The following is a 25,215-nucleotide window of genomic DNA, read 5'->3' on the forward strand; positions in this document are numbered from 1 at the left end:
TAGCTCTTGAGTTCATTAGTTTAACTTAAAACATTACAATTAACCTTCCATTCAAAAATAGCAAATCACAAAGAAGGGTAAATGCTAATAATTTGACCTTGTGGCCTGAACCATTTCTTTGTTTCAATTCCCTAATTCTTTTAACCCTCGCTGGCCGATGACGCAGGCTTTGTTGCTACGAGCATGACTGTTCCCAGACCATGTCCCAATGGCTCGTATCAGCTAGTCACAAACCCTCACGCCTCACACACCCAACAAATGTTCATAATGAACTTTATGAAACCAAAAAGCCCAAAACCAAATTTGGATGGCGTAGTCAGCCAGCACACGGGTGAGATTTAGATGATGCTATTTGCACCATTGGCCAGTGAGAGGGTGAGATTTGTCCAATTTTTAATATTGTGAAAGGGTCAATTGTTGTTTCACAATGTACCTTTCACAACATTCTCTCATGATATATCTGATGCAAACAACCCACAAGGGCAAGCGCTTATGAAAATTACACTGCACCTCTAGTTGTAAGCTGTACAACCATGTTACCTCCACTGCAACAAAACAGTGCCATTCATATATCTCTCTGGAAAACTTATATTTGCATCCACAAGCTAGATGTAAAAACAGATTCATACTAGCTACCAGGTCAGATATTAATCACTTACCCTATCTACTTCAACTACCTTATACAAGATCCAGTCATAATAACATTCATCATGAAACTTAAGGCACTACAAACACAGTAGGTCGTTATCTAACACAGAAGCTCTCATCTGTAGTCAATGCTGTAGTTACGTCATCTGCACCATGAGGGATTCGAAGAATGGTAAGCATGAGGAAAAGAGACAGAGCAGAAAGAGGGGAACAGGAAGGAAGGGAACAAGAGAAATACAGGTTTGGAGCAGGCGAGGGAAGAACATTACTAAACACTGAAAATTGAGACCTATCTCAAACATCACAATTTCGGATGAAGAAAAAATATCACATCCAGATTTACTTCAGTATAGGCTATATGCATATGCATGGTTTACTTTAATAAATATATAGAGTATATATGTTTAAACATACAATTACAAGCAAAATATTACGTACATCACAAGTTTTCCCTGAAATGCACTTTCTACTTTTGCATAATTCACGCTTAAAAAAATTTAATGTCCTCAGAAGAATACTTGATTGCCAGTCAAAAGCACTGAAATCTAATGCTGAAATAGTCCATCCCAGAGTATATTCATTCTATGAAAACTAATATTCTTTTAAAGATAAAAGAATAATTTTTTCCATTTATACAAGCACCAGCTATGGTGCTAGGTGGCAGGAGAAGGGATGATCTGATTTAATATTCAGCAGCTGATGGATTACTTCAACCCCTTTGCAGGGTGTTAGTCCACCAAAGGGTTGTTTCATCATTGGCAAGCGCACCCAACAGTGAACTCATTTATTGCCGAGTGCATGAAGGGCTAAAGTGTACAAGGAGGAACTCAATCTTACTGTTAATTTTATTTCCTCATTCTTGCACATAATTTTTGAAAACTGCAATACCTGTATCCTTTCCACTGGGTCAGGGTGAGGAAATGTCTTGCTTGCAATTGTACATCAAGTCTCGATTAAAATATCATACTTGACATATTTGACAACTATTTTTTTAATGAAAGTCTGTGATTACTTCATGAATTTACATTATGATCAAAATAAGCATACTTTAAAAAACTTAAAAAGCAAATTGTACAATTTCCACAAAAGCCACAAAGTTACATAAAATTTCAAATAACATGACCTGCAGCACTTCCATGAACTAATCTACATTGGCATTCTTCCTATTAGAGTTCTCACCCTCATTTTGAGACTCAAATTTTGAGCCTCCCTTTTTGCCCTTTCTAGGCTTGGGCTTACGTCTTTTTTTATGGCTATTAGCACCATTTGTAGCACCATCCATCACCGTAACCAAACGAGAATCTGACCCATCTCCTGGAAGAGTCACAACAACACCTGACCTTGGTAATGTACCCTGAGACTCGTGGTTAGCAGAATTTGTTGTTCTAGCTACTTCTGAATGTGGAACAGGTGTCAATTTGACTACATTCTGCTGTTTACAAGTGGATCTATCTGTCGTTTGTGAAATTGTGACAATTTCTTTCTCGGGTCCAACAGGCACAAGTCTGCATGTCAGACCAAGGGATGGCTGATGCTTAGCTTTGATGGCACCTTCTTTACTGCTAAACTTTTTACTCTTCTTAAAGCCACCTACATTGCCCTGCACATTCCCACTATCTTTACTATTATTATGATTCTTCTGACCCGTGTGCACAGCACTATCTGGATGGATCTTTTGCTTACCCTTCCTACGCACTACCCGTTGAGCAAAATTTTCATCCTCGCTCGAACTACAAGCGATCTGGGGATTATTTGGATTAGCTCGTATATAATGGTTTTTTATATCTCTACTTGTACGATCTGGTAAGTTATATCTGTTATAGCCATTATTTTCTTGACTTCCACGTAAGTTGTTTGGATTTTGTAAATCAAACCGGCCACTGCCTTTATTCCCTAAATTTACTGAACCTTTCTTCCCAGGTTCAAAATTTTGTCCCCTTTTGTAACCTGGCCCAGCCATTTCCCTTCTGTAACGAACCTTCATCCTCTCTTTCTTTTTCTGTTTGCGTTTATCTTGTACTTCTTTCATCTTCTCAAAGAGAACCTGACCAACATTTTCAGGGATTTCTACTTTACTTACACAAACTACCGGGCTGTCACTCTGATCTGGTTCTTGAGTTTGATATATATGTATTTCAACCATTTTCAATATTAGATTATAGATGGACGAAAAAGGGTGTGGAGAAATATCAGTGCCATCTGATATTTTCCTTGCGGCTTTATTCCAATTAACTGTCCAAATATACCGTTCATCTACCTGAGGTGGTACACAATGGCATATTAATGTTTCCTTGCCTACCTTTCTCTCATCAAAGGATTCAAGAGAATACCGTCTCATCCCTAATATCTTATCTCCTTTTATCCGATATTCCTGGTTACTCTCCCATTTTTCACAGTGATCTTCCATCATATCCAGAGGTATGGTAAGCTTTAAATTACCTTCAGGGGTCTTAAGTGTATGAGGTGCCCCACTTGCAGCTGGCAATGCTGGTCCTCCTCCTACACCTCTGCTTTCTGATTCTTGGGCTTCCTGAGTTGTCTTCTGTTCTGATGACTGCTTCTGTCGTTCCCCTTCTCTGTCCTCCGCCTCTGTTGTAAATTTTCGTAATTCACGACGATCTTTTTGTCGTTCCTTCTTCTCCTTCCTTTCCATATTCAGCCTTTTCTTAGGGCAGTCTTTCTGTATGTGGCCAATTTTCCCACAAAACCGGCAGCCTCGATCATTGGGAGGAGCACCATCAGTGAGTTGCTTGGAGTCAAAGAGATAGTCCTAATAAAGAAAGAAAAATATGTGACAAACTGGCAAACTTTGTAAATTATATAAACAAAAAACCTTTGCCTCAGAAAGTAACATGGGTGGATTCACATAAAATTAAATTACACAGCCAACACTCAACCTTATGTTCAAAATGACTGCCTTTGAATTTATTTGATAGGGTGAGGTAGCATGCCCTGTACATGAAGAGCTGTATAAAAGGAAAGATGTGTGGTGCATGAAAGTTGCACCGGAAAGGTGTATTAAAAGTAAAAGATGAGATACAAGGCATGTTTAAGCATAATATTTTAACAAAGTCCTTATGTGCAGCAGCATTATGACATGTTTAAAATGGGTCCCAAAGGCATGATTACCTATTTAGCAGTTGGTTTATAACCAGCCTATGATGAATGTCTGAATTTTATCATATCATCTAAGATAGTAACAGTAATATAAGAAATACCAAATAACAGACAGAACACGACAAAACAGTGATTGTCATGATATTGGTAAAAAATATATGGCAACTTAAGAATGGACTTCATCAAAGAGAGTTTCAGAGGATTGTAATGCAACCTACTTTACCTTCAGTGCTAGAATTGTAGTATGCTGGATCAGACATGGATTCAACAAGAAGTGATAGCTCAACAGGAACAAAAGTACCAGTTAGGAGCAAATGCAAAGAAGAATTAAGAACACCTAGGAATAATTTTGACACTATCTGAAATGTGTCAAATCTTACAGAAAATTAATTAGGGTGAAAATTAGCATTTGAAAACTGTTCTTTTAATGGAAAGCAAAGGGATATCCCCCACCCCTTCACCAGACCCCCTACTAAGTACATTTACATACAAAAAATAAGACATTGCACTCCAGACAAATTTATGTAAACTACAGTCAGTTATGGATAAACTCCCATAATAAACAATACTGTGTTCTTTTTGATACTGCAAGTAATTTTACGACAGATTTTGTCAACATCTTTAGTCCCTTTAGTAAAGAACTAGAGGCAAAATTCACAAGGATTTGAATGATATACACAAAGTGATGATACATCTGGGGAAGAAACCACCACAAGGAGGTGAAGAGGGCCTGAGTCCTTAGGTCATTAAACCAATGCTATACAGTAGTTCTGATTTATATTCCAAGATTACAACAGTATGAAATTGAAAATGACAATTGATTGACTTATGTAAATGAACTGGAAGGTCAAATAAGAAAATATATACATATGTTTATGAATGTTTCCTACAAAGTAAATTTTACAAATGAAGAATTATTTAGTTTAATTTCAAGCAATTCTCACTATACAGAATGGTTCTTGGTTAATATTTGTTTTATCCCAATAGGTATTTCAGATTTTTTACCATTATCAAGCCCAGTCCAGCCCCCCAGATAAGTAAGTGGCAATAGTAGATTAGATTAGATTAGGTTAGGTCAAGTCCACCCCAATAGGCATATGTCACTAGGTTAGCCTCTTTTGGTATGAAAAATTATTTATATGGTGTATTTTGGCATTTATTAAGGTATTCGACTCTCAACGTCTATCTTGTGGAAACGAGCCATTTTGGGGCGTTTTTCAATTTCTCATATAAATCTAAAAAATTAAAAAAACAGCTCATTTCCACAAGAAACAAATGTCAGAACCCATAAAAAAAATATTACTAGAAAAATAATCTTATACCAATTGGGGAAATTGGGATAAAATTTTTTTTACCTAGATCTCCTGTGAAAAACATGCATTAAGCAAAAATTCATGAAGTGAGAACTATTTTCTCATAGCAATGGTGTTATAAATAGGGGATGTAATGCTAAGAGCTAACTTTTAGACAACTTATGTAACCAAAACTAATCAAACTAAAAACATACTAAATAAATCAATAAAGAACACCAGTAAATGTATAATGAAATGAATACTCACCATAAATACATTAAAATAGAACAAAAATAAAAATTCATGTGGGTCACCTAAAACGATGGGAAAAACGGAGATATTACATCCATGACATACAATGTTAATTCTCGAACCTGCCACCATGGACAACACAACCAAAAAGTGAACAATTGTAAAGCACCTCTCACAAGATTACCAATTACCCATGTCTAAAAATTTTAATCAAACTTAATTACTTACCACTAAATTCCTGTAACCCGGAGGAGTTGCCATTACTGGTGTGCCAAAGATTTCCCTTCCACGGATGAAAGCTTTCATTATGAAGGTGTTCACTGAAAAACAAAATTTGTCCAGTATAAGCTACAGATTAGAATTTATATATATTTTTTCATTTGTAGTGACAAAAATAACATTATTCAACCAGCTTTCTCAATAAGTGGTTTCACTTTACTTAAAACTTAAGTGGATACAGATTTAGCCACAGCATCAATACATGAGACGTCTCCTGGGGAACAAATAATAATCAGTATACTATACTAACGGAGACACGATGATCCTCCCCATACTGGCCAGATATTATGTAAATAACATTGATTATGAGTTAAAGGAATATCCTTCCTTCCTTAGGCTTTAGTAAGCCCCTTTATAATATTTATACTGTATATACTTGTCACACTTGCCAGATGCTTCTGGTGTTATTGTACAGGGGTACCTAGTGACAGCACTAGGATCCTGCTTCCTCTATCAAGGAATAAACAATTGAAATTGAATCAGTATTTTCTCATTTAACACGCTAGATGTGCTCCAGAAAAATGCCATCTCAAGTGAAATCATGTTATGTGGACACTAATTTTCCATGAAGATATGTGTATTGTAATATGATAGTGATGTGTGCAGGTGAGAGTGAAGAGAGAGAAAGTAAGGGGTTAATGTAAACCATGAAATGATATTATAAAAGTGCATAATTATAAAAAAATTTATGAAGAAATCATTAGGAACAGACACAAAAAGGCTTAAAATTTCATTTTCTTTCACTTGTAAACTTACCACAATATTTTGTTCAGTTTGGTGTTCAGGTTTTCCATTGATTCCTTTATCAAGAACAAAAAGGACTTTAGTTGCACTTAATGGAGTAACACTCTTACAGCTAGCCTTTACACAAATTATTCTGCATGTTGCTTCATTAACCCTTAACCCTTAAGCCCCGGGTTAGGGTGGTGCTGGAAGTATCCCCCCCCCCTCCCTGCGGGGATAAATCGAGAAAAAATCAACCTTTCAAAAAAAAAAAGACAGGAATAGGCGGACATTCTGGAACGTCACCCAGGGCCTAAGGGTTAAGCTCCAGGTTAGGGTGCTGCTGGCAGTAACCCCCCTGGGCATAAGCTGAGTTTTTAGGATATTTTATAGTAAAAAATTGGGGTTTCAGTTTGAACAAATACAGTGGTCCCTCGATTAATGAACACAATTGGTTCCACAGAGTCTTTCGTTAACCGAAAATTTTGCTAACTGAATCTATTATTTCGAAGTACTGTATACCGGTAACAAAATTAACAAAACATTAAATATAAACTAAATACAGTACTGTACTGTACAGTATACTGTATAATAATAAATAAAAAACAATAGAATATAGTCTCTCCTCAACTTACGACGGGGTTCTGTCCCGACGACCAGGTCGTAAGTCGAATTGGTCATAAGTCAAAAAGGCGAAAATAATACATAGAAATTCTAAAATGGGTGTCTTTTTCTTCTCAGCATCACGAGAATTATCACTTTTACACTTGCCAGCCATTTTAAAGGGAATTACAAACAAAAATTTTGTCAGTACACAGCGCGATCACTAACGTCGGGACTCGAAAATACGTAATGTGAAAAATATTTTATACCACCATGGCCGTCGTATGTCTGGGTTGTCGTAAATCGAGGAGAGATTGTACTATATTTTAACTTACGATTAAGTGTGTATGTCGTATTCCCGGCAGCTTTGTTTACATATCAAACAGCTGATTGTAGAGGCAGTCGATGATGACATGCCATATTCTTTACAGAGTGCATTGGTTCTAATGCCTTCTTCATGTTTCAGTATAATTTCTGCACTATATATAATCAATATGTGAACTAAATTACAGAATGACCGGAAGTTGTAGAAGGAGCGCATCACCGTTTTGTTTACCACCAATGCCTCCGGTACCTGTAAACTCAAGTTATCGGTGATCCACACAGCCCGCAAGCCGCATGCCTACAAGAACATGGACATAACCAAGCTAAATGTCCACTGGCTAACCGCACGTAAAGGCGTGGATGTTCTCTGCTCTGTCCCTCTCCTGGTTTGACGACTGTTTCGTTCCAGACGTCAAGAAATTCTGCGAGCAACAGAATGTTCCATTCAACATTTTGTTGCTCCTTGACAACGCACCAGGACACTGGCCCATACTGTTGGATCATCACCCCAACGTAAAAGTGGTCTTCCTTCCTCCCAACACTACGTCGTTAATCCAGCCCATGGACCAGGAGTTGATATGCAACGTTAAGACTGCATTCTCTGCAAAGAAGTTTAAACTCCTGAACGACTGTACCAACACCAAGGATGAGTTGCGTAACCTGGGTGACACCGATAGCAAGAGCGACGAGGACGAGGAACAAGAGTTGGCGGATCAAGAAGTTCGCGTCAAACAGTTTCGGAAGAAATTTAATGTCAAGAAACCTGTTGACTTCTTGGTGGAGGCATGGGATCAGCTGTCTGTAGCAACGATTCGTCACGCATGGCAGCATGTGTTGCAAGGTATCCCAGGTGGGAGGCAGAGTCAACCTGTGACTGGTGAGGTTCAGTCTGTTGCAGTGGCAGTGGACCTTGCAAGAGAAGCTGCGCAGAGTGTTACAGCTGCAGGCTTCTCCGAGACCACCAACGACAACATTATGGACGTGATAAGGGATCCTGAGGTGACTGCCGACGAGCTTTAGAAGACGATGATGTCAGTGAAGAGGCAGGTGGTGCGTCATCCTGAGAAGAACACAAGTTAACGCACGGTAATGTAAAGGATGCCATCGAGTGTGCAGAGAAACTGAAGCTCATCTTTTCCAACGACCCTGACGATAACCGCGATGAAGTCTTCAATAACCAGCTGTTGCACACTATGGAGCCGTACATCAAGGTGTATCACGACAACATCAACACTAGCCGTCAGCGTAACATCACAGACTTCTTCGCCCGCAACCGACCACAGCCAGCCCAAGCCAGTGATAGTGACAGTGATGGTGACTTTGAGGGATTTGTCAGGGAGGCCCTGACAACTGTGGTGGATAGTGATGGTGATTCACCTGAGGGCCAGTAATCTGCCCTCTGCCTCGGAACCAGCCGCCATTCCCGTACGCCGACCCATCTCTTCTACTAACATAAGTGTTAAACCTAACCTAACCTTGATTTTTTCTAACCTAACCTTACGTAAGTGTTAAACCTTGATTTTTTCTAACCTAACCTAACCTGACGTAAGTGTTAAACCTTGATTTTTTCTAACCTAACCTTATGTAAGTGTTAAACCTTGATTTTTTCTAACCTAATGTAAGTGTTAAACCTTGATTTTTTTCTAACCTAACCTGACGTAAGTGTTAAACCTTGATTTTTCTTTTACCTGGTACAGTATATTATTCTCTTACTGATATTTCTCTTCTATATTATGTGTGTATGCATACCATCATAAAGTTAAGATACTATTTTCACTACAACGTAGGTATTGTGTCTGAAAAAGTGGAGTTTGGGGGTCGGCCCAGTGTCTATTTCAATTAATCCCATATGTTATTTCATTTACGCGTTTCTCGTTTTATGCGGTACAACGTGGGTTCAATTGACCGCGTAAATGAAGACCCAACTGTAGTTTCCCTGTCCCAACTTGGCACAGTGGAAACTGGTCCATGAAACACAATCTGTCCCTTTTATGATGAAATTGTGTACAGGTATAAGTCTTTTAAATCTGACAAAATTTAATACTGAATCAGAATTCACTTTCAAGGTCATAACGCAGAATGTAAATACAGTACTATATATAATGGCACCAAGGCCAAGATAATTCATAAAGATCCTGGACTTCTATGGTTAAAAGCCACAATGGAAACAAAATTCATCTTAGAAATCCACAAGCAGCAGAACCTATTAGTACAGGTAGTTCTGCTATAACGCGATAATTGTGTTCTTGTAAAATATCGTGTTATAGAAAATCGCGTAATAGAAATAACAGGGCTTATGGAGAAAATAGGGTTAGGTGCAGATTACTCGAAATCGAAAAAATTTAGTAGTTAGCCTAACACAAAGGATAGCACAGTCTAAATAAATGTTACATTCAAATCTAATAATGAAATCATACAGTAAATGTAACACTTTACCTTGAAAAAATATGAATGTAACTTGATGGGGGAGAAGGGTGATTTTGAGGTTGATAACATCGAGCTTCTCTTCAAGTGTTATATCCTTTCTTTTACGATCATCACCAGGAATTCTATCACCAGAACGCTTCTTGGAGATATTCTTCTTTACCATATTCACAGTTAATACCACAAAATTGGAGAAATAGTAAGCAAAAATCGCGTTATAGCAAACAAGCGTTCGCGTTATACAAATATCGTTCCTAATTCATAAATCGCGTTAGAGCAAATTCGCGTTATCAAAACACGCGTTATAGCAGAACTCACTGTACCATACATTCTGAAGCTCAAGTTTGGGTATAAAATGTCAAAATAAAGATTATTACTTCATGGCAGTGTGGAGGATAATGGTCAATTATTATTTAACAAAAAAAATTAAATAAAATACAATAAAATCAAGTTCAAAAAACCTATACTGTGAAACTTACTCTTTCTTGACAGACCTGCTCCCAAGTTATGGCTCAGGTCAAAGGGATCTTCAATGACAATACAGCGAGAATTCCATAACTTTTGCAACCGTGTGAGTGGTGCCAACTGACGAATAGTAACCACATGTTCTTTCCAGTTAAAAGTCTCAGTGTAGTAGCATAACATGGAGACCCACAACTGTCCCACAGTTTCTTTATTCTTGCCATAATCCTTCCATGCACGTTGCTGTTGAGAAATATAATGGAAACTAATACTCGTTTGAGATAAATGCCTTATTAACTAAATATTATTCTTAATCAGTGAGGTCTTCAGTAAAAAAGATATTAAAAATACAGTACAGTAATTGTTGTTTCTTTTTTCCATCCAATGTAAAGTCAGGAAAAAAGTTCTTGAATGCTCTAAGCGTCATACAGTGACAAAACGTACGAGAGATCTGAATATTGCTCTCAGAGGAAGTTCTGTTACAAATTAAATTACTTATTTTCACCTGTAACCACTATAAAGATGAACAACATATAATATTACAAAATATTGAGTCACTTAGCAACCAGGCATACCAACCATTCTGAGATGACAAGAGCCATAGTGCTCATTCTGAAATCTGTCGTGCCCAGCTATTTGAGAAAAATTTTTGTAGACTACATATGCATTTTACAGTGCAATAAGTGAATAACAACCTTATAAACTACTTGAATAGCAAGATATTAAACTCACCAAGGAATTTGAATCTTCATAAAACCAAGCATTCCATCCATCAATAAGAAGCTGGGGTGCTGGCTTCGAATGATCATAGAGCTGGAAACAAGCAAATTATTTTTACTCAGAAGCTGCTCAACACACAATAAACAGATTAATATTCTTATCACACATTGGTCAGAATAAACAAAAAATAAATCTCATAAAATAATTCATATGTCCTGTTACAATAAGAATACGTCCTGGGTGTAACTTTTTGTTGTGTATCTACATATGCCTTACCCTCCCTCAAAGTTAACTACAGGCTGTAAGATTAAGCACAATGAAAAGAGTGATGTTTTGGTACAGATCCCCTCGATTTTCTATTCATCATATGGGAAGTAATATACCCTACTGCAACCTATGCACAGTAATGCAAAAAACACAATAGGTTCACATGCAAAGGTCACTGGTTGGAGCTAAATGTTTAAGTCTGTGGTTTTGTGGTGTTTAAATATTTGAGAAATCCAAAATACGGTTACGGGGTTAAAGAGTTGGGTGGGGTAAGTTTTATTAAGCTTTTTAATGATAGGAGTTAAAAAAATAAATATAATACAGTGAGATTAACCTTTTTCATTAAGGAATCCCACTCAACATTATTCAGCTTAGACACATAAGTAGTTAAAGGTGGTAAGGGGAAGGCAGACAACATCCTGGGGAGAGAGCAAGGGAAATTCATTAAAGGTGTCATCCAGGTGTGAGGAGAATGAAACAGTTTCAGGAGATCTACTTACATACAGATTACTGGTCTGAAGACTTTCCAGTCATTGTCACTCCCTTTAATTGTGGGACAGTCACACATACAGACGGCAGAGAGAAGGAATAGGAAAAAAAAGTGTTTGACTTGGTGTTCTTTTCTTTTTTTGAGTCAGTCAGAGTTACTACTCCTAAAGGAATTATGAGATAAAATAAAGTACTAGAGATAACCGCATAGGAACTGAAAAAAAAAACATATTTCTGTAATTCCTCATCTACTGCAACATACTGGACCAGTGGATAGAGCAATACTGTAATGTTCACAGTATTACATAAACTGTTTTTCATGGGGCAAGGGACTAAACAAAACACATCAAACCAATGCATGTGAACATGTACTGATATATCTGGATGGTTAAACCAAAGGCCTAGTCGCAATGTCTCCATGTCTGTCAGGCAGTAGCATTACTACAATACAGACTGCTAATGAGCCAAAGTTCTGAAAACCGGTGCCATGCCTAAATAGAGTAGTACCAATATCTACACCTTTGCTTTACCTTAACCTCTATGCAAATCCAAACAATGCATTCAATATCAATCAATCAGAGTACCGTTCACATATCTTAGAGTCGGCGACCACAGTTCTCCACTCTAAACATTCTTAGGCTGTTTTTACCAATCCTCCGAGGTTTTGTACCTCTCTGGGTACCCAGTTTTTAATTTTATTCATCCTTCCCAGTTTCTACCTTAGGTTCCCATTGAGATATTCTCTACTAATCAGTTCCACATATTCTGAATCATTATCTATAGTGTACATACAATGATTCTTGTTTTTCTACCAGCATCTGTCATTACAGTAATTTTATTTCCCCTCAATAAGTTCTTTAGTATACCTATGACAACTTTATTACTGTACTATTATTTTTATCATCATCCATGTACAGTAAATATAGTTATCTAAATACAGTATTTCTGAATTAAATGAACTAATTCCAGCCACCTCTTCGTTAAATCGAAATTTCCACTCAGTCGAGCTCTCGGTCAATTAAGTATACACTTGTAATGGCCCCTGTCTCACCAACAGAAGTATTATATAAATGGGGTTTTTACATTTGAATTACAGTGATCCCTCGCTTAACGAGCGCCTCGGTTAACGAGTTACCTCCCATAAGATTCTTAATTTCGGTTAACGAGCACTTCCTCGGTTAACGAGTTTCTTACGAGCCGACCTCAACATGTTTTCGCTTGCACTTGGCGGTCAACCAGCTGTAGTATTAGTCCGCCAATATAGTAATCGGTTCTAGGGCTTAAATTCCTTACAATTTTAGTAAATATCAAGAACTTTATACTATTCAATAATTTTACAAGTTTAATATTAAATTTTTTAGTCATTTTAACAATTATTGAACATAATTGAAGGTAAAGTCACTAGTTTGTGGCGCGCCATCCATTCTTTAAACACACCAAACAAGCGTTAGTCTCTCTCTGTTTTCAGTGGAGGTAACATCTTGCTTGAGACTCTCTTCAACTAAATGCTTTTTTTCTGTGTTTCCAAGCAAATTATTGGTCATTTTGAAATTTATTTTACATATTGACAATATATAGCGCAGTGCAGTGTTATTTTAAAGAAAATATTCTTTATTTACAGCTAGTTTAACTTTAAAAATCACGTGTTGACATTGTTTGAATCCAGCATGGGGCCTAAGAGATCAAGAAAAGCGATTTCAATCCAAACCAAGCAGGAAATTATAAAAAAACATGAAGAAGGCATTAGAATATGGCATGTCGACATCAACTGTGTCGACAATTCTTGCACAGAAAGACAAATTTAAAGAAATGAAAGTGAGAGACAAATCTACCAGTGTTTAAAAGTAGATCCCTAATTGCAGAAACTGAGAGGTTACTTCTTATCTGGATTAAGGAAAAGCAAATGAAGGGGATTCAGTTTCTACTGAATTCATTTGTGAAAGAGCCAGGAAGATTTACGAACATTTAAAGACAGATCAACCTGGTTCTTCAGGCACAGAATTTGAAGATTTTCGGGCCAGCAAAGGCTGGTTCGAAAAATTTAAGAAAAGAAGTGACATTTTCAGTGTTGTTAGGCATGGTGAAGCTGCTAGTGCTGATAAGGAAGGGGCAGCAAAGTTTTTAGTGGAATTTAAAGAATTGATGGAAGAAGAAAATTACCTTCCACAGCAAGTGTTCAATGTTGTTGAAACTGGGCTGTTCTGGAAAAAGATGCCCAAAAGAACATTCATCACCAGAGATGAAGCCTCTTTACCTGGGCATAAACCGTCTCACTTTATTGCTTGGTGCCAATGCTTCAGGGGATTTCCGATTGAAGCCTATGCTCGGCTACCACTCTGAAAACCCCAGGGTGTTCAAGCAACAGAAAGTGGTAAGAGCAAAGCTTGGAGTTTATTGGAAGTCCAACCGTAAGGCATGGGTGACAAGACAGCTCTTTAATGAATGGGCTGTTGAGGTGTTTTGCCCTTCTGTCAAGAGCTACCTAACCACCAATAAACTCCCTTTAAAGGCTCTTCTCCTCGTGGATAATGCTCCTGGTCATGACCCTGAACTTGCCAGAACTTTGGAGTATCAATTTGACCTTGTGAAAGTGTTGTTTTTGCCTCCCAACACTACATCAATCATACAGCCAATGGACCAGAATGTGATCAGCAACTTCAAGAAGTTGTACATGAAGAAAATGTTTAGGTGTCATCAGGCAACTTCCAATGAACCTAAACTAACACTGAAACAGTTCTGGAAGACACAATTCAACATCTTGGAGGCTGTAAAATTGATTGTGTCATCATGGCAAGAAGTCTCCACTAGATCCCTCAATTCTTCATGGAAAGCACTGTGGCTATCAGTAGTCCATGATTTTGAGGGATTTCACGATGACACAGAGTTGGACCAGGAGATTGTGTCCACTGGTCAGTCATTGGGCCTTGAAGTGGAAGAGGATGATGTCGAAGAGCTTGTGATGTCTCATGAGGAGGAACTTACTCCTGATGACTTGAAGCAACTGGATGAGATGTTAGAGGCTGACAATGGTGAGGAGGAAATTGAAAGTGATGACCATATGTTAACTAAAGAGTTGAAAGATGTGATTTACCACTGGGAGAAGTTCAGGGAACTGGCTTCAAGGCACCCAGATGTGGAAAAAACTTAACTAACTTTGTGTCATGTTGAGGACTCAATGGTCTCCTTCTTTAAACACAAGTTAATGGTGAGGAGGAGAGATGCCCCACAGACCACAATTGACACTTTCTTCAATAAAAGGCAGAGGGAACAAGATGCTATCCCTCAGCCTTCCACTTCAAGAAGGAGAGAGGATGATGCTAGCCCTCAGCCTTCCACTTCAAGAAGGAGAGAGGATGTTCATGGTGGAGAAAATGTCAGTCCAGAGGTTCCTGACATTTTCATGGAAGGTGACTCACCTTCCAAGAAGCAGTAAAATGCTTCTCCTCCACCTCCACTTCCTTCTCTTCTCCCTTCTCCTCCTCCCACTTCAAGTTCACATCAGCATCATCATCCAGGAGCCTTCTACATATACACCTCAAACTAAGTGTCAATTTCTAACATTTTTGTTGAATTTAGGCAATTTTTGGTGAGCTGGAACCAATTACCCAAAAACCCATTGAAACAATGGTTTCGGTTAACGAGATTTTCGGTTAACGAGCAACCTGCTGGAACGGATTATGCTCGTTAACCGAGGGACCACTGTATATACTAATTCACCCCCTGTAACTTTTCACTAGCTATGAGTTGTCATGCTCATATCACGTAATTGGTGGCCTCCTTGGGTACAGCCCATTGACTGTATGTCAGCACATGGGTCAGCTCGGAATAAGCCGGCACCCACGCTAGTCACACTCATACTCTTACATCGAACGGACGTGATTAAACGGTCTATTTACATAGCCGCCGTCCTCTCTCTTCACGCTCATAAATAGTGGAAGTTATGGTTGATCTACACTCAGGAATTATATAAGCAATACTATTTAATAAAAGCAGAAACTTCAATTGGGATTTGTTACTAAAGCCCAATGTACCAGCCTGGTAAACTTTGAATTAACCAGCCGGTTCACACTGGAGCACCTTAGCTTTCGTCCTTATTCAAGACATCTTCAGAGGCAACTGAATTTACAGGGAGGGAATGACAAGTCACCCTTTCTTGGGTGGGGGATTAGTGGGTCTCAAGGCCCTAACCCTTTCACCCTGTCGGCCAATTTCAGTGGAATTCCCCAATAAGTGCCAAAAGTCACTAAAAAATTAAAATGCTTACAATAACATTTTAATTACTTTTTTAATAAAAAAAAGTGTGACGAATCCACATTTAACTATTAAAAAGTCATAAAGTAATAATATCTTGGGTAAATTTACAATTTTGTGGGGAAAACACTTTTTTTTGTGTGTGTTCATAATAATGAGCAATATCATAGTAGATATGTCAGATAGTGTAAACTGCAACAATAAATACTTTATCTTCCATTAAAGTCACATAATTTTATATTACTGACCACTATTCATAGTATATATATTGAAACCCTATATCTTGGGGTCAAATGCGAGAATCACTTGTCCACCGACGAGAATGTTAGTGAGTAAATGAAATAAAAGATCGGAATAGAATAATTATTTTATTGCACTTGTTATTTATTGGACTAGAACACAATATAAATTAAGATTACAAAGATGAAGTTGATTCTAAGATAAGGAAGTAAACCGCCTTTGGGAATATTTAGAGGTAAAGAATAATGACATACAGTATTACCCCGCCTAACGCGGTTTCACTTAACGCGTTTTATCATATACGCGGTGCCTCGCCAGAGCTGAACTTTCACTTAACACGGATTTTTTCCACATATACGCGGTAAGTGTCCGGCTCCAGACGCTATTTTTAGATTTGCCCCACCCGCCACCCTGCCTGACTGCCTGTTTTAGCTCATAAAATTCATACAAATTACCCGGCCAGAATATAATTTACATTGCTGGAATTCTTATAATTTGGTGATCATTTTAAATATAAACATCATATATTTTGCATTAGACATACAAATTTTAGATAAAAATTTTTCTCTGGGTAACTATGTTATCTTTTGTGCAAAATATATGACATTTATATTCAAAATATTCCTGGTCTTACAAGGAATCCAGCAATGTCAATTGTATTATCCTAACTTTAGTTTGAGGTATTATTTATTAAAATTTAGTGGTTTTCCCCAAAAAATTTCTCAGAGAGGGAAGAGCCGGCAGTGTAGTGTGAGAGGGGGAGGGAGTTGAGTCCATTATTTGAATGGACATTAACTTGGCGACTGTATTTCTCTATTTCTCTTAAGTATTAATTGTGTGCATGTACCATCATGAAATTAAGATGTTATTTTTACTACAACATAGTTATGTGTCTTCAAAAAGTGGAGTTTGGGGGTCGGGCCGGTTTCTATTGGAATTAATCCCATATGTTCTGTTGTTCACTTAACGCGGATTTCACTTAACACGGGACCCTCTGCGTTCTATTGACCGCGTAAAGTGGGGTACAACTGTAATTCACATCTTCAGGGGTGAGTACAGACTAGAGAGAGAAATACAAACCAAGGTATATATATACAGAGGAGGGTGAGACCAGGTCCACAATGGTCAGGTATTAGGTAATGACCCTACTAATCTTTAAATAGCACACAACGGTTGGTGGTCAGGTCAGATGGTCAGGTGACCCGGCCTTCTCACCTGGTTACAAATCTTCTTAATTACAAAATTGTCCAGCTTGTACATGCCGTTACTCAAATTCATGTTGAATGCTTCGGTATGTTTAATAAGACTAGATTCTATGATGTTCCTACTATCAATTGAATTACATGGTAATATTGAGGAGGCATTATCCCAGTCAATGCAATGCTTGTTATCCCTCAAATGAACAAACAGAGCATTGGATTCCTGGCCTGTCCTAACACTGTATTTGTGTTGTTTAATTCTAGTTGCAAGATCTTTACCTGTCTGGCCTAAGTAAAACATATTACATTCCTTGCAAGGAACTTTATAAATGCAACCAATTGTGTTGTTGGGGGAGTTCTTGATTAACATTTGTTTAACAGTGCATGAGTTTTTAAATGCCACATTGACATTCCAGGTTTTTAGTTGTGAAGGGATGTGAGAAATTTTTGTGAAATGGTAATATTAAGATATTCTTACAATGGTTGGGACTAGGCTGTTCTTATAGCGATCAGTTCGTGCTCGTACGGGCTGGATGCGGTTATGGTGTCGAAAAGCAATTCTTGGGCGAGGGATCTCGGGTGGTAGTAGGAGCCGGTGTCGAGGATGGTGCAGAAGCTTCTCACCAAATTTGCAGATGAGGTCGTGGTGATGGTCAGTGAGAGCCGAGAGGGTCAGTGTGTTGAGCGCTTCTTGATATGTGGAGTAGGCAGGGGAGAGAATAATCTTGCATGCCCTCTTTTGCACTTTTTCTAGGTGTTTACGTTGTGTGGCATTTAGGGAGATAGACCAGGTAGGGGAGGCATAGGTGAGCTTGGGAAGTATGCATGTTGAGTAAACACTGAGGAGCTAGGGGGCAGGAACTCCAAGGGACTTGAGTCGGAGGAGGAGGTGGAGACGGAAACTGGAGGATTTGACAACTTCACTGACGTGTGGTTTCCAATTTACTTTGTTGTCTATGGTGACGCCGAGGAGCTTAGTGGAATCAACAACCTGGAGTGTGTTGGGACCTAAAGTAATGGAAGGGGGTGGGACAACATCGGAGGAGAGGTTGATGTGCATAACCATGGTCTTGGTATGGTTGATGGTGACGTGGTTGTTGGTGGCCCAGTTTTGGAGACTGTTGAATAAATCCTGAAGGGCGGTATAGTCGGGAGCAGAATTGTTGACACTGATCCCAATGGTGGAGTCATTGACATATTTCCAGCGAGCAGGGGTTTCTCTTAGGGCATCATTGATAAGCATAAGGAAGCATATTGGTCCCATCTTGGTGCTTTGGGGAATGCCAGAGGTGAGTGACTGAAAGGTGGAGACAGCCCCTCGGAAGCGTACAGCTTGGCGTCGGTTATTGAGGAAGTCTGTAAGCCATGGTATAAGACTTCTTTAAAACCCGAGGTCGATAGCTTTGTTGATGATTAAATAGTGGTCGACTAGGTCGAATGCTTTAGTGAAGTCAATGAAGGCGACAGCTACAGACGTTTTTTGTTTCTCCAGATAGCGGTATATGTAGTCGTGAAAGCTGACAAGACAGTGACTGGTGGAAGTTTTCATATTACCAAATTGCTGAGGATCTACGGCTCCTGCAATATCAGCATAAGCCCAGTCAAACACAAAACTTTCACAGATTAAGCTGGGTATTGGGGTGATTGCAATGGGTCGTAGCTGATTTAAGGATTGTGGGCTGGTTGACTTGGGCACTGGTGACACATATGAAGTCTTCCAGTCAGCTGGGCATCTGGCTTGACTGAGGGAAGCATTGATGATGGAGCAGAGGGGTTTAGCAAGCTCTGGGGAGAACTCCTTGAAGAGTTTCATAGGAAAGTCAATGGGGGTGGTGGAGCGTTTTAACTTCAGTTTGTCCAGACGTTTTGCTACTTCAAATTCTTCTACTAAGTCAGTGGGAAAGGGGGCTAGTAGGCAAGCAGGGACATTGGTTGTGTCAAGCCGGGGGAGCAGCGTCTGGCATATAGTAGCGAAATGGTTATTTGATTGCTCAGTTCCGTCACCATTAGTGAGATGGTTAAGGAAGGGGAGGGGGTGTGTGTCTTATTGTTTAGTCCACAGAGTTCTTTAAGCTTACCATACCACTGACTGATGTTGGTCTGCTTCAGGTGTTGCAATTTGGTTGGGTTGTGAGACTTCTTTGCAATGCATATTTCGTGGATAACTCGGTTGCGAAGGGACCTGTAGTGGTTGTGGTCATTGAGATAAAAGGCTCTGTCTCTCTGTTGCATAAGTCTTTTGATCCGGGGTGTGATCCAGGGCAAATCAGCTGGGTGAGATTGGACGGACTTCTCGGGGAAGAAGTGGTGGTGTTGGTAATTTATCCATTTGGTGTCCACGTCATCCACATTAAGTACTTCAGTCCAGGGATGGTGAACTAGCCAATGCCCGAAGAAACGCACTGCAGAGTCAGTAATCGGCCTGTAGGTCTTGATGTAGGGTCTCTGTACTTGAGTGGGAGTGACAGCTGGGGACCAGAGTACTGATAAGTGTGTGCTTCACCCGATAGGAGGCATTGGTAGAGGTGGTTGGTACTGGTCCGCTAAGTCAGTTAAAATAAGGTCAAGGGTATTTTGACCGTGTGTGGGAAAGTTCACAACTTGTGATAGTGACAGCTGGTCCTGGATATCAGTGGTGTCAATTTCATTATAATCCCCACATATTACTAACTTGGCACATGGGTACCTAACTCTGAGGTGGTAATGAGATGATTGATAAGTGTGCCTCTGGTGGGTGAGCAAGGCGGATGGTATGACACGGAGATTATGATAGAAGCAGTGTGGCGTGGGTGGGCCCGTGGCACAACACGTACCCATAATGCCTCCACATCTGTTTTGACCTGAACATCCAGGCGTGACGGGCGTAGGTCATCTTGAACGAAGGTGATGAAAGAGTTGATATCCCTCAATGACATGTTTCAGGCACAATTTGCCAAGCCTCACATATGGCAACGACGCTAGCGGCGGCTGACCTGACTGTGGTTGCCAGCTCGTCAAACTTGTTAGCTAGGGAAGTGACGTTGGAGAGCAGTAAAGAAGGGAGATCATACCATATCAGTGGAACCTTAGTGTAATGGTACAGTCTGTCAAGGGTGGGCTTCTCTGGTTTCCTAGTAGAGGTTATGGTCCTAATGGGCTTTTGTTTATGACGCCCCTGTCTACGGCTGCGCGCATGGAATATGTTCAGTGACTCGAGTTGCGCAATACACCTTTTCACATATCCGATGAGACATTGTTACATGACTATTTGACAAATTTCATAACCGAATGACAATCTAAAATAACTGTTGGTGGTATGTCATTCTCCAATTGTTACATTCTCAAACTATATGTAGACTGTTGGTTTATTGTTCACGTCTGTCAACTTCATAACTTATGTGAATCATTTCCGTTAGCAAGAACAAACAGTTATTTTAGATTGTCATTCGATATGTGTTCTGTCATTCGGTTATGAAATTTGTCATATAGTTATGTAACAATGTCTCAACGGATATGTGAAAAGGTGTAACACTGCCATCAGGATAACCGTTCCCATGCTTGCTTTAGAAGGTACAGAGAGTGTCGGGAGTAAGTGATTGGTGGCCATCTGTTGATATCTGTTGTTGTGGACGCACGGAAGTGTTTGTCCCCGGTGGCCATAAACTCACTGGTGGCACTTTGAGGGCCACTGACACTGGTAGACATCTGTTAATATTTGTCAGTCGTAAACACCGCGGTGGTCCTTGTCAATGGCACTTTGAAAGTGACCGACACACCCTCAAACATTTATTATTATATTCTCGTATGATCAGCCTCTTATGGTATATGTTTTATCATTGATAATAAAAAATATTAAATACTACTATAAAAAAAATTAATTTGCATTAATGTGCATAAAAATTAAGTAGCAAGCTGAATAATGAGGTAAAAATAAGTACAGGACTATTTTACTGTATATGAAGGGTAATGGTATTAATAAGCTCAAATTATTACAGAAACATATCTTTACTAATTTATAAATAACAAACAATATTTTGCCCAGTAAGAATGAGAGGCAGACGAACCTTTTTAGGGGTGCACAGTCATTTTCTATCCCCAAGGGATAGAATTTATCTGAAACACTCTTTAGCACTCAATGCCATAATATCCTGACCACTGGGGTTAGTTATACACACTTTTCCCTGTAAGAATGCCATAATTTTGAGCAACTTATTACTGAACTCACTTTGTACTCAAATGTACTAAGCTAAAGGACAAACTTTTTTATATTTTGTGCAAACTATGAGTTGTTTATACTTAAATTAATTGGTATCTTGCAGGCATTACAGCAATGAAGGTTATATTTTACTAAGTAAAGTCAGTCACATTTTTTAAAGGAAAAATTTATAGCCCAAAACTACCTTCAGCCTCTAAATCCTTATTGCCTTCTAGCTGGGAGGAGGGGGAGGTGAGGTGCTGACAGCCAGGAGGGGAGATTACCAAGTACGTAGATATCAGCGGAGGGGTCAGGGACTCGGGATTATACAATAGAGGGAGTTAAAGTTTTTAGCTTATAAAATGTCACTGACTTGACTTAGCAGAATATAACTTGCATTGCTGGAATTCTTGCAAGACCGCAATTAATTTGAGTACAAACATCCCATAGTTTGAACTAGAAATAAAAAATTTAGTCCTTTAGCTTACAGTAGTATATTTGAGTACAAAGTGGGTACAGTAATATGTTGTTCATAATATTGTCTTTTTAGTAATTAACTTAGTATATTTCAGCACAGGTTGTTGATATTTGTCATGATTTTTCCACAACTTTTATAAATTCAGTTGCCTCTGAAGATGTCTTGAATAAAGACGAAAGCCAAGGTGCTCCAGTGTTTCCCTTTTCCTGTGTGGTTTTAACAAGATTTGTGTGTGTGTGTGTGTGTACACACACAGGGTGGTGTAATGCATCTTGTGTGGCAACATTTTGTTAGTGTAAGGTGCAAGCACTGCTTGCTCCCTCTCGCTTTCAGCTACCTCCGCTGGCTAACCCTCGTGGTGAATAGGGAAACAACTTGCATAAGTCTTCACCTGCCAATACACAGCCTCTTCAACATCAAGACTCCTGCTGTGCCTCCTCGTGGCAACACACGGTAACTGGGTGCCTCGTGGCCCAGGCTAGACCAGCAGAGGGCCTCAGAGGGATGGCGCATAGGCCCACTGGCATGTGGACACATCCTGGCACCTACCAATTCCTGCCTCGTTGCCTTGCAGATTAACCTTGGTAATGGCTACGGGAGTAAAACCCCAAGCAAAAATCTGCTGTGGAAACCTGCATCAGATGGACAAGCTTATAGAGCTTCAACAACACTCCAATGGCGGTTTAAGTGGAAGAGGTGACCAACATGGAAACCCAACGACTACACCTGCGGAGGAGGGCAATGCATGATGGACAAGCTACCAAGACGAAACCCAACAAACCGGGCTTCTGGCAGTCCATTGCAACTCTCCTTCTCCCCAGTTATTGCAATACTTGCACCACTGAACCAGGAAAAGCGAAAGCCAAGATGTGTGGTTGCAGCCTGCGCTTCTGCCTCACCACATAAATCAACTGACTCGCAGCCATCATCCAGCTCATCATACTTCTCATCATCATCAAGACCCCTATATCCCCAAAAGTCCTTTTGGTGACGGACGAGTGACGACGGGGACAGGCAGAGACGACTGCTGGGAGTCTCTAGTCACAACTCTGCACATGGGTGGTATTGATAAGATGGTCATTTATGCACTGGGATCTAGGCAGCAGTGCACTCCAGTCCTGTCTATGACTGAGCAGCTTTCTCGAGGACCCACTCTCCTAACCCCACATGGGGAGGGGGCTAGAAAAGGTGCCCTAAAAATAGCCTACCTAAAGAACCAACCAACCGCATCCAGTAAGGTCATCCTTATGCGGTCGAAAATACAATCATAATAACAAATCAAAACAAAAACAAACCATACAATCTCTTATGGTCGCTGCATGGAATGTCAGGACCCTTCTGGATACTGGCACAAATGAGCGTCCTGAAAGAAGAACTGCCCTTGTGGCAAAAGAGCTGGCTAGGAATAACATCAACATAGCAGCAATTAGGGCATAGCTATACCCTTTAATACAGCCTTAAAACCTGGCTCACTCTTCTCCTCTTAGGTAATGTTTGTTCTATCTGGAATTTTCTTCAAAATAATCCAGTCTCATCCACATTAAACACCTGTTCTGGCAGGTAACCCCCCTCATTGATAATGTTTGTATCTCTGAAAGTTTGTAAGTTGAATGTTCTAAAGTAGAGGAGCACCTGTACAGTATGTTAGTGGTAACAGTTTCCTTAATACTCCCTGCTAAAATGTTTTTTTTATACATTTAGTACATTAGCCATAAGCTGAAGTAGGTTTTACTGTGTCATGTGTCTGAGGTGTCTCCATAGGTGTGAGCGTATTAAAAGAATTAATATCGATTTTGCAAAGTAGTTCACTAAATCGAGCAAAAAATAAAGGTAAAATGCCTACTGCTAAATCGAGATTTCTTTAAATCGGATTCCGTTAAACCGAGAGTACACTGTACCGTATAATTATAACACTTCCAAACTCCATGCCTTCACCATGTTCAAACCTTATCTATGTGACTTACCTCCTGCAGCACAGGGATGACTGGGGGTTTACACTGCTGTAGAAAGTGTAGCACCATCAGGATGTAAGCGTAGGAAGAAAGAGACCCTCGGGATGCATCCCCAATATCACACAATTTGGCAAAGTACTTCATAGCATACCCAAGGCACTGAAATAATATGAAAATCTTTCAGCAGAATTCAGGATCATAGACTATGCCATTTAATTTTAAAAAACAGGCATACACATACACAAAACACACACACACAGCACAAAACACATGCACACACACACAGGACAAAACACATGCACACACACAACACATACACACACACATTACAACCCTCTTAGTGTTCAGGATGCATGCCTGAACATAATGCTAAATGAATTAGCTCTAAAAGGGGTCATCATACCATTATATGTTTCACTTGATTATTGGTAAACACATTTTTACAGTACAGTATTGAAGCATTTATTTAATGTAATGGTGGTCTTGACAGAACCTTTAATCTTGTCTGCATTCCTCTCAAAAGTCTTATTGTCGACACAACCATGTTCAAAGAATTACCCATGTTGACCTGATACAGTACTCACCTGATTCCAAATACCTCAGCACTTACATTTTAACATTCAAAGTGATGCTTTTCCTTGGACATTCAGACTCCTTACCAGGACTATCATTTGCAAACCTTTTCCCCAACATATTTTCAAGTAAAACTTTCAAATTAATGTCCAAAATTAAGTATAATAAGGAAAACAATGTGTAATCCACATTCATAGGAGGCCAACATTTTTTCAATGTAAAGGCAACAGCTGGTTAGCAATGTTTTCAGTACCAAAAATGACAGCATGTTGCATAACCAAGCAATCAATTTCCAAAATGTTATCAATAAATGAGATATCAAATAATATACGTACAGATAGACTCGCAACTTACGCATATTTTTCTTACGCGGTTTCAACTATACGAGGATTACCCCGGGGGTTAGGTTACAATTTCCAATTTCAAACTCAATGTTTTTATGTCTAGTGCAAGCTATAGCATGGAGTATTTCTGACTTTACACTAAGTCCCAGGAACGTAACCCTCGTGTAAGTTGCGAGTCTACTGTATATCAAAGTGGGAGTAACAGACAAAACTGCTACACTGTAGAGACTCTTGCTAAGATACACTTTACCATATTTTACGGCACGACACTTTTTTTTCAGAAAAATGGCAAAAAAATCGGCCTGTGTCCTATTTATGAAGTTGTGGTCTCCCATAGGCTAAATTCTACCTAACCAACTTCAGAATAAAAAATATGTTATAACTTACTTAAACACATTACTGTA

The 25,215-nt window shown here is 39.3% G+C and overlaps 1 protein-coding gene across 3 annotated transcripts in view; it reads right to left on the reverse strand.

The window, feature by feature from the left end:
- LOC121858225 (terminal uridylyltransferase 7-like) overlaps window positions 1–25,215 on the reverse strand; it is a 114,201-nt gene that overhangs the window by 9,449 nt on the left and 79,537 nt on the right. For all 3 annotated transcript variants that reach the window (XM_042354509.1, XM_042354510.1, XM_042354508.1), the window contains 5 exons: window positions 23,907–24,053; window positions 10,857–10,937; window positions 10,142–10,367; window positions 5,538–5,629; window positions 3,088–3,418 (listed from right to left, as the gene is read on the reverse strand). In XM_042354509.1, the coding sequence (XP_042210443.1) occupies window positions 3,088–3,418; window positions 5,538–5,629; window positions 10,142–10,367; window positions 10,857–10,937; window positions 23,907–24,053 (877 nt within the window). The remainder of the gene's footprint in view (window positions 1–3,087; window positions 3,419–5,537; window positions 5,630–10,141; window positions 10,368–10,856; window positions 10,938–23,906; window positions 24,054–25,215) is intronic.

This window comes from Homarus americanus, unplaced genomic scaffold (assembly GCF_018991925.1).
Source record: "Homarus americanus isolate GMGI-L3 unplaced genomic scaffold, GMGI_Hamer_2.0 scaffold57980, whole genome shotgun sequence".
Taxonomy (NCBI): domain Eukaryota; kingdom Metazoa; phylum Arthropoda; class Malacostraca; order Decapoda; family Nephropidae; genus Homarus; species Homarus americanus.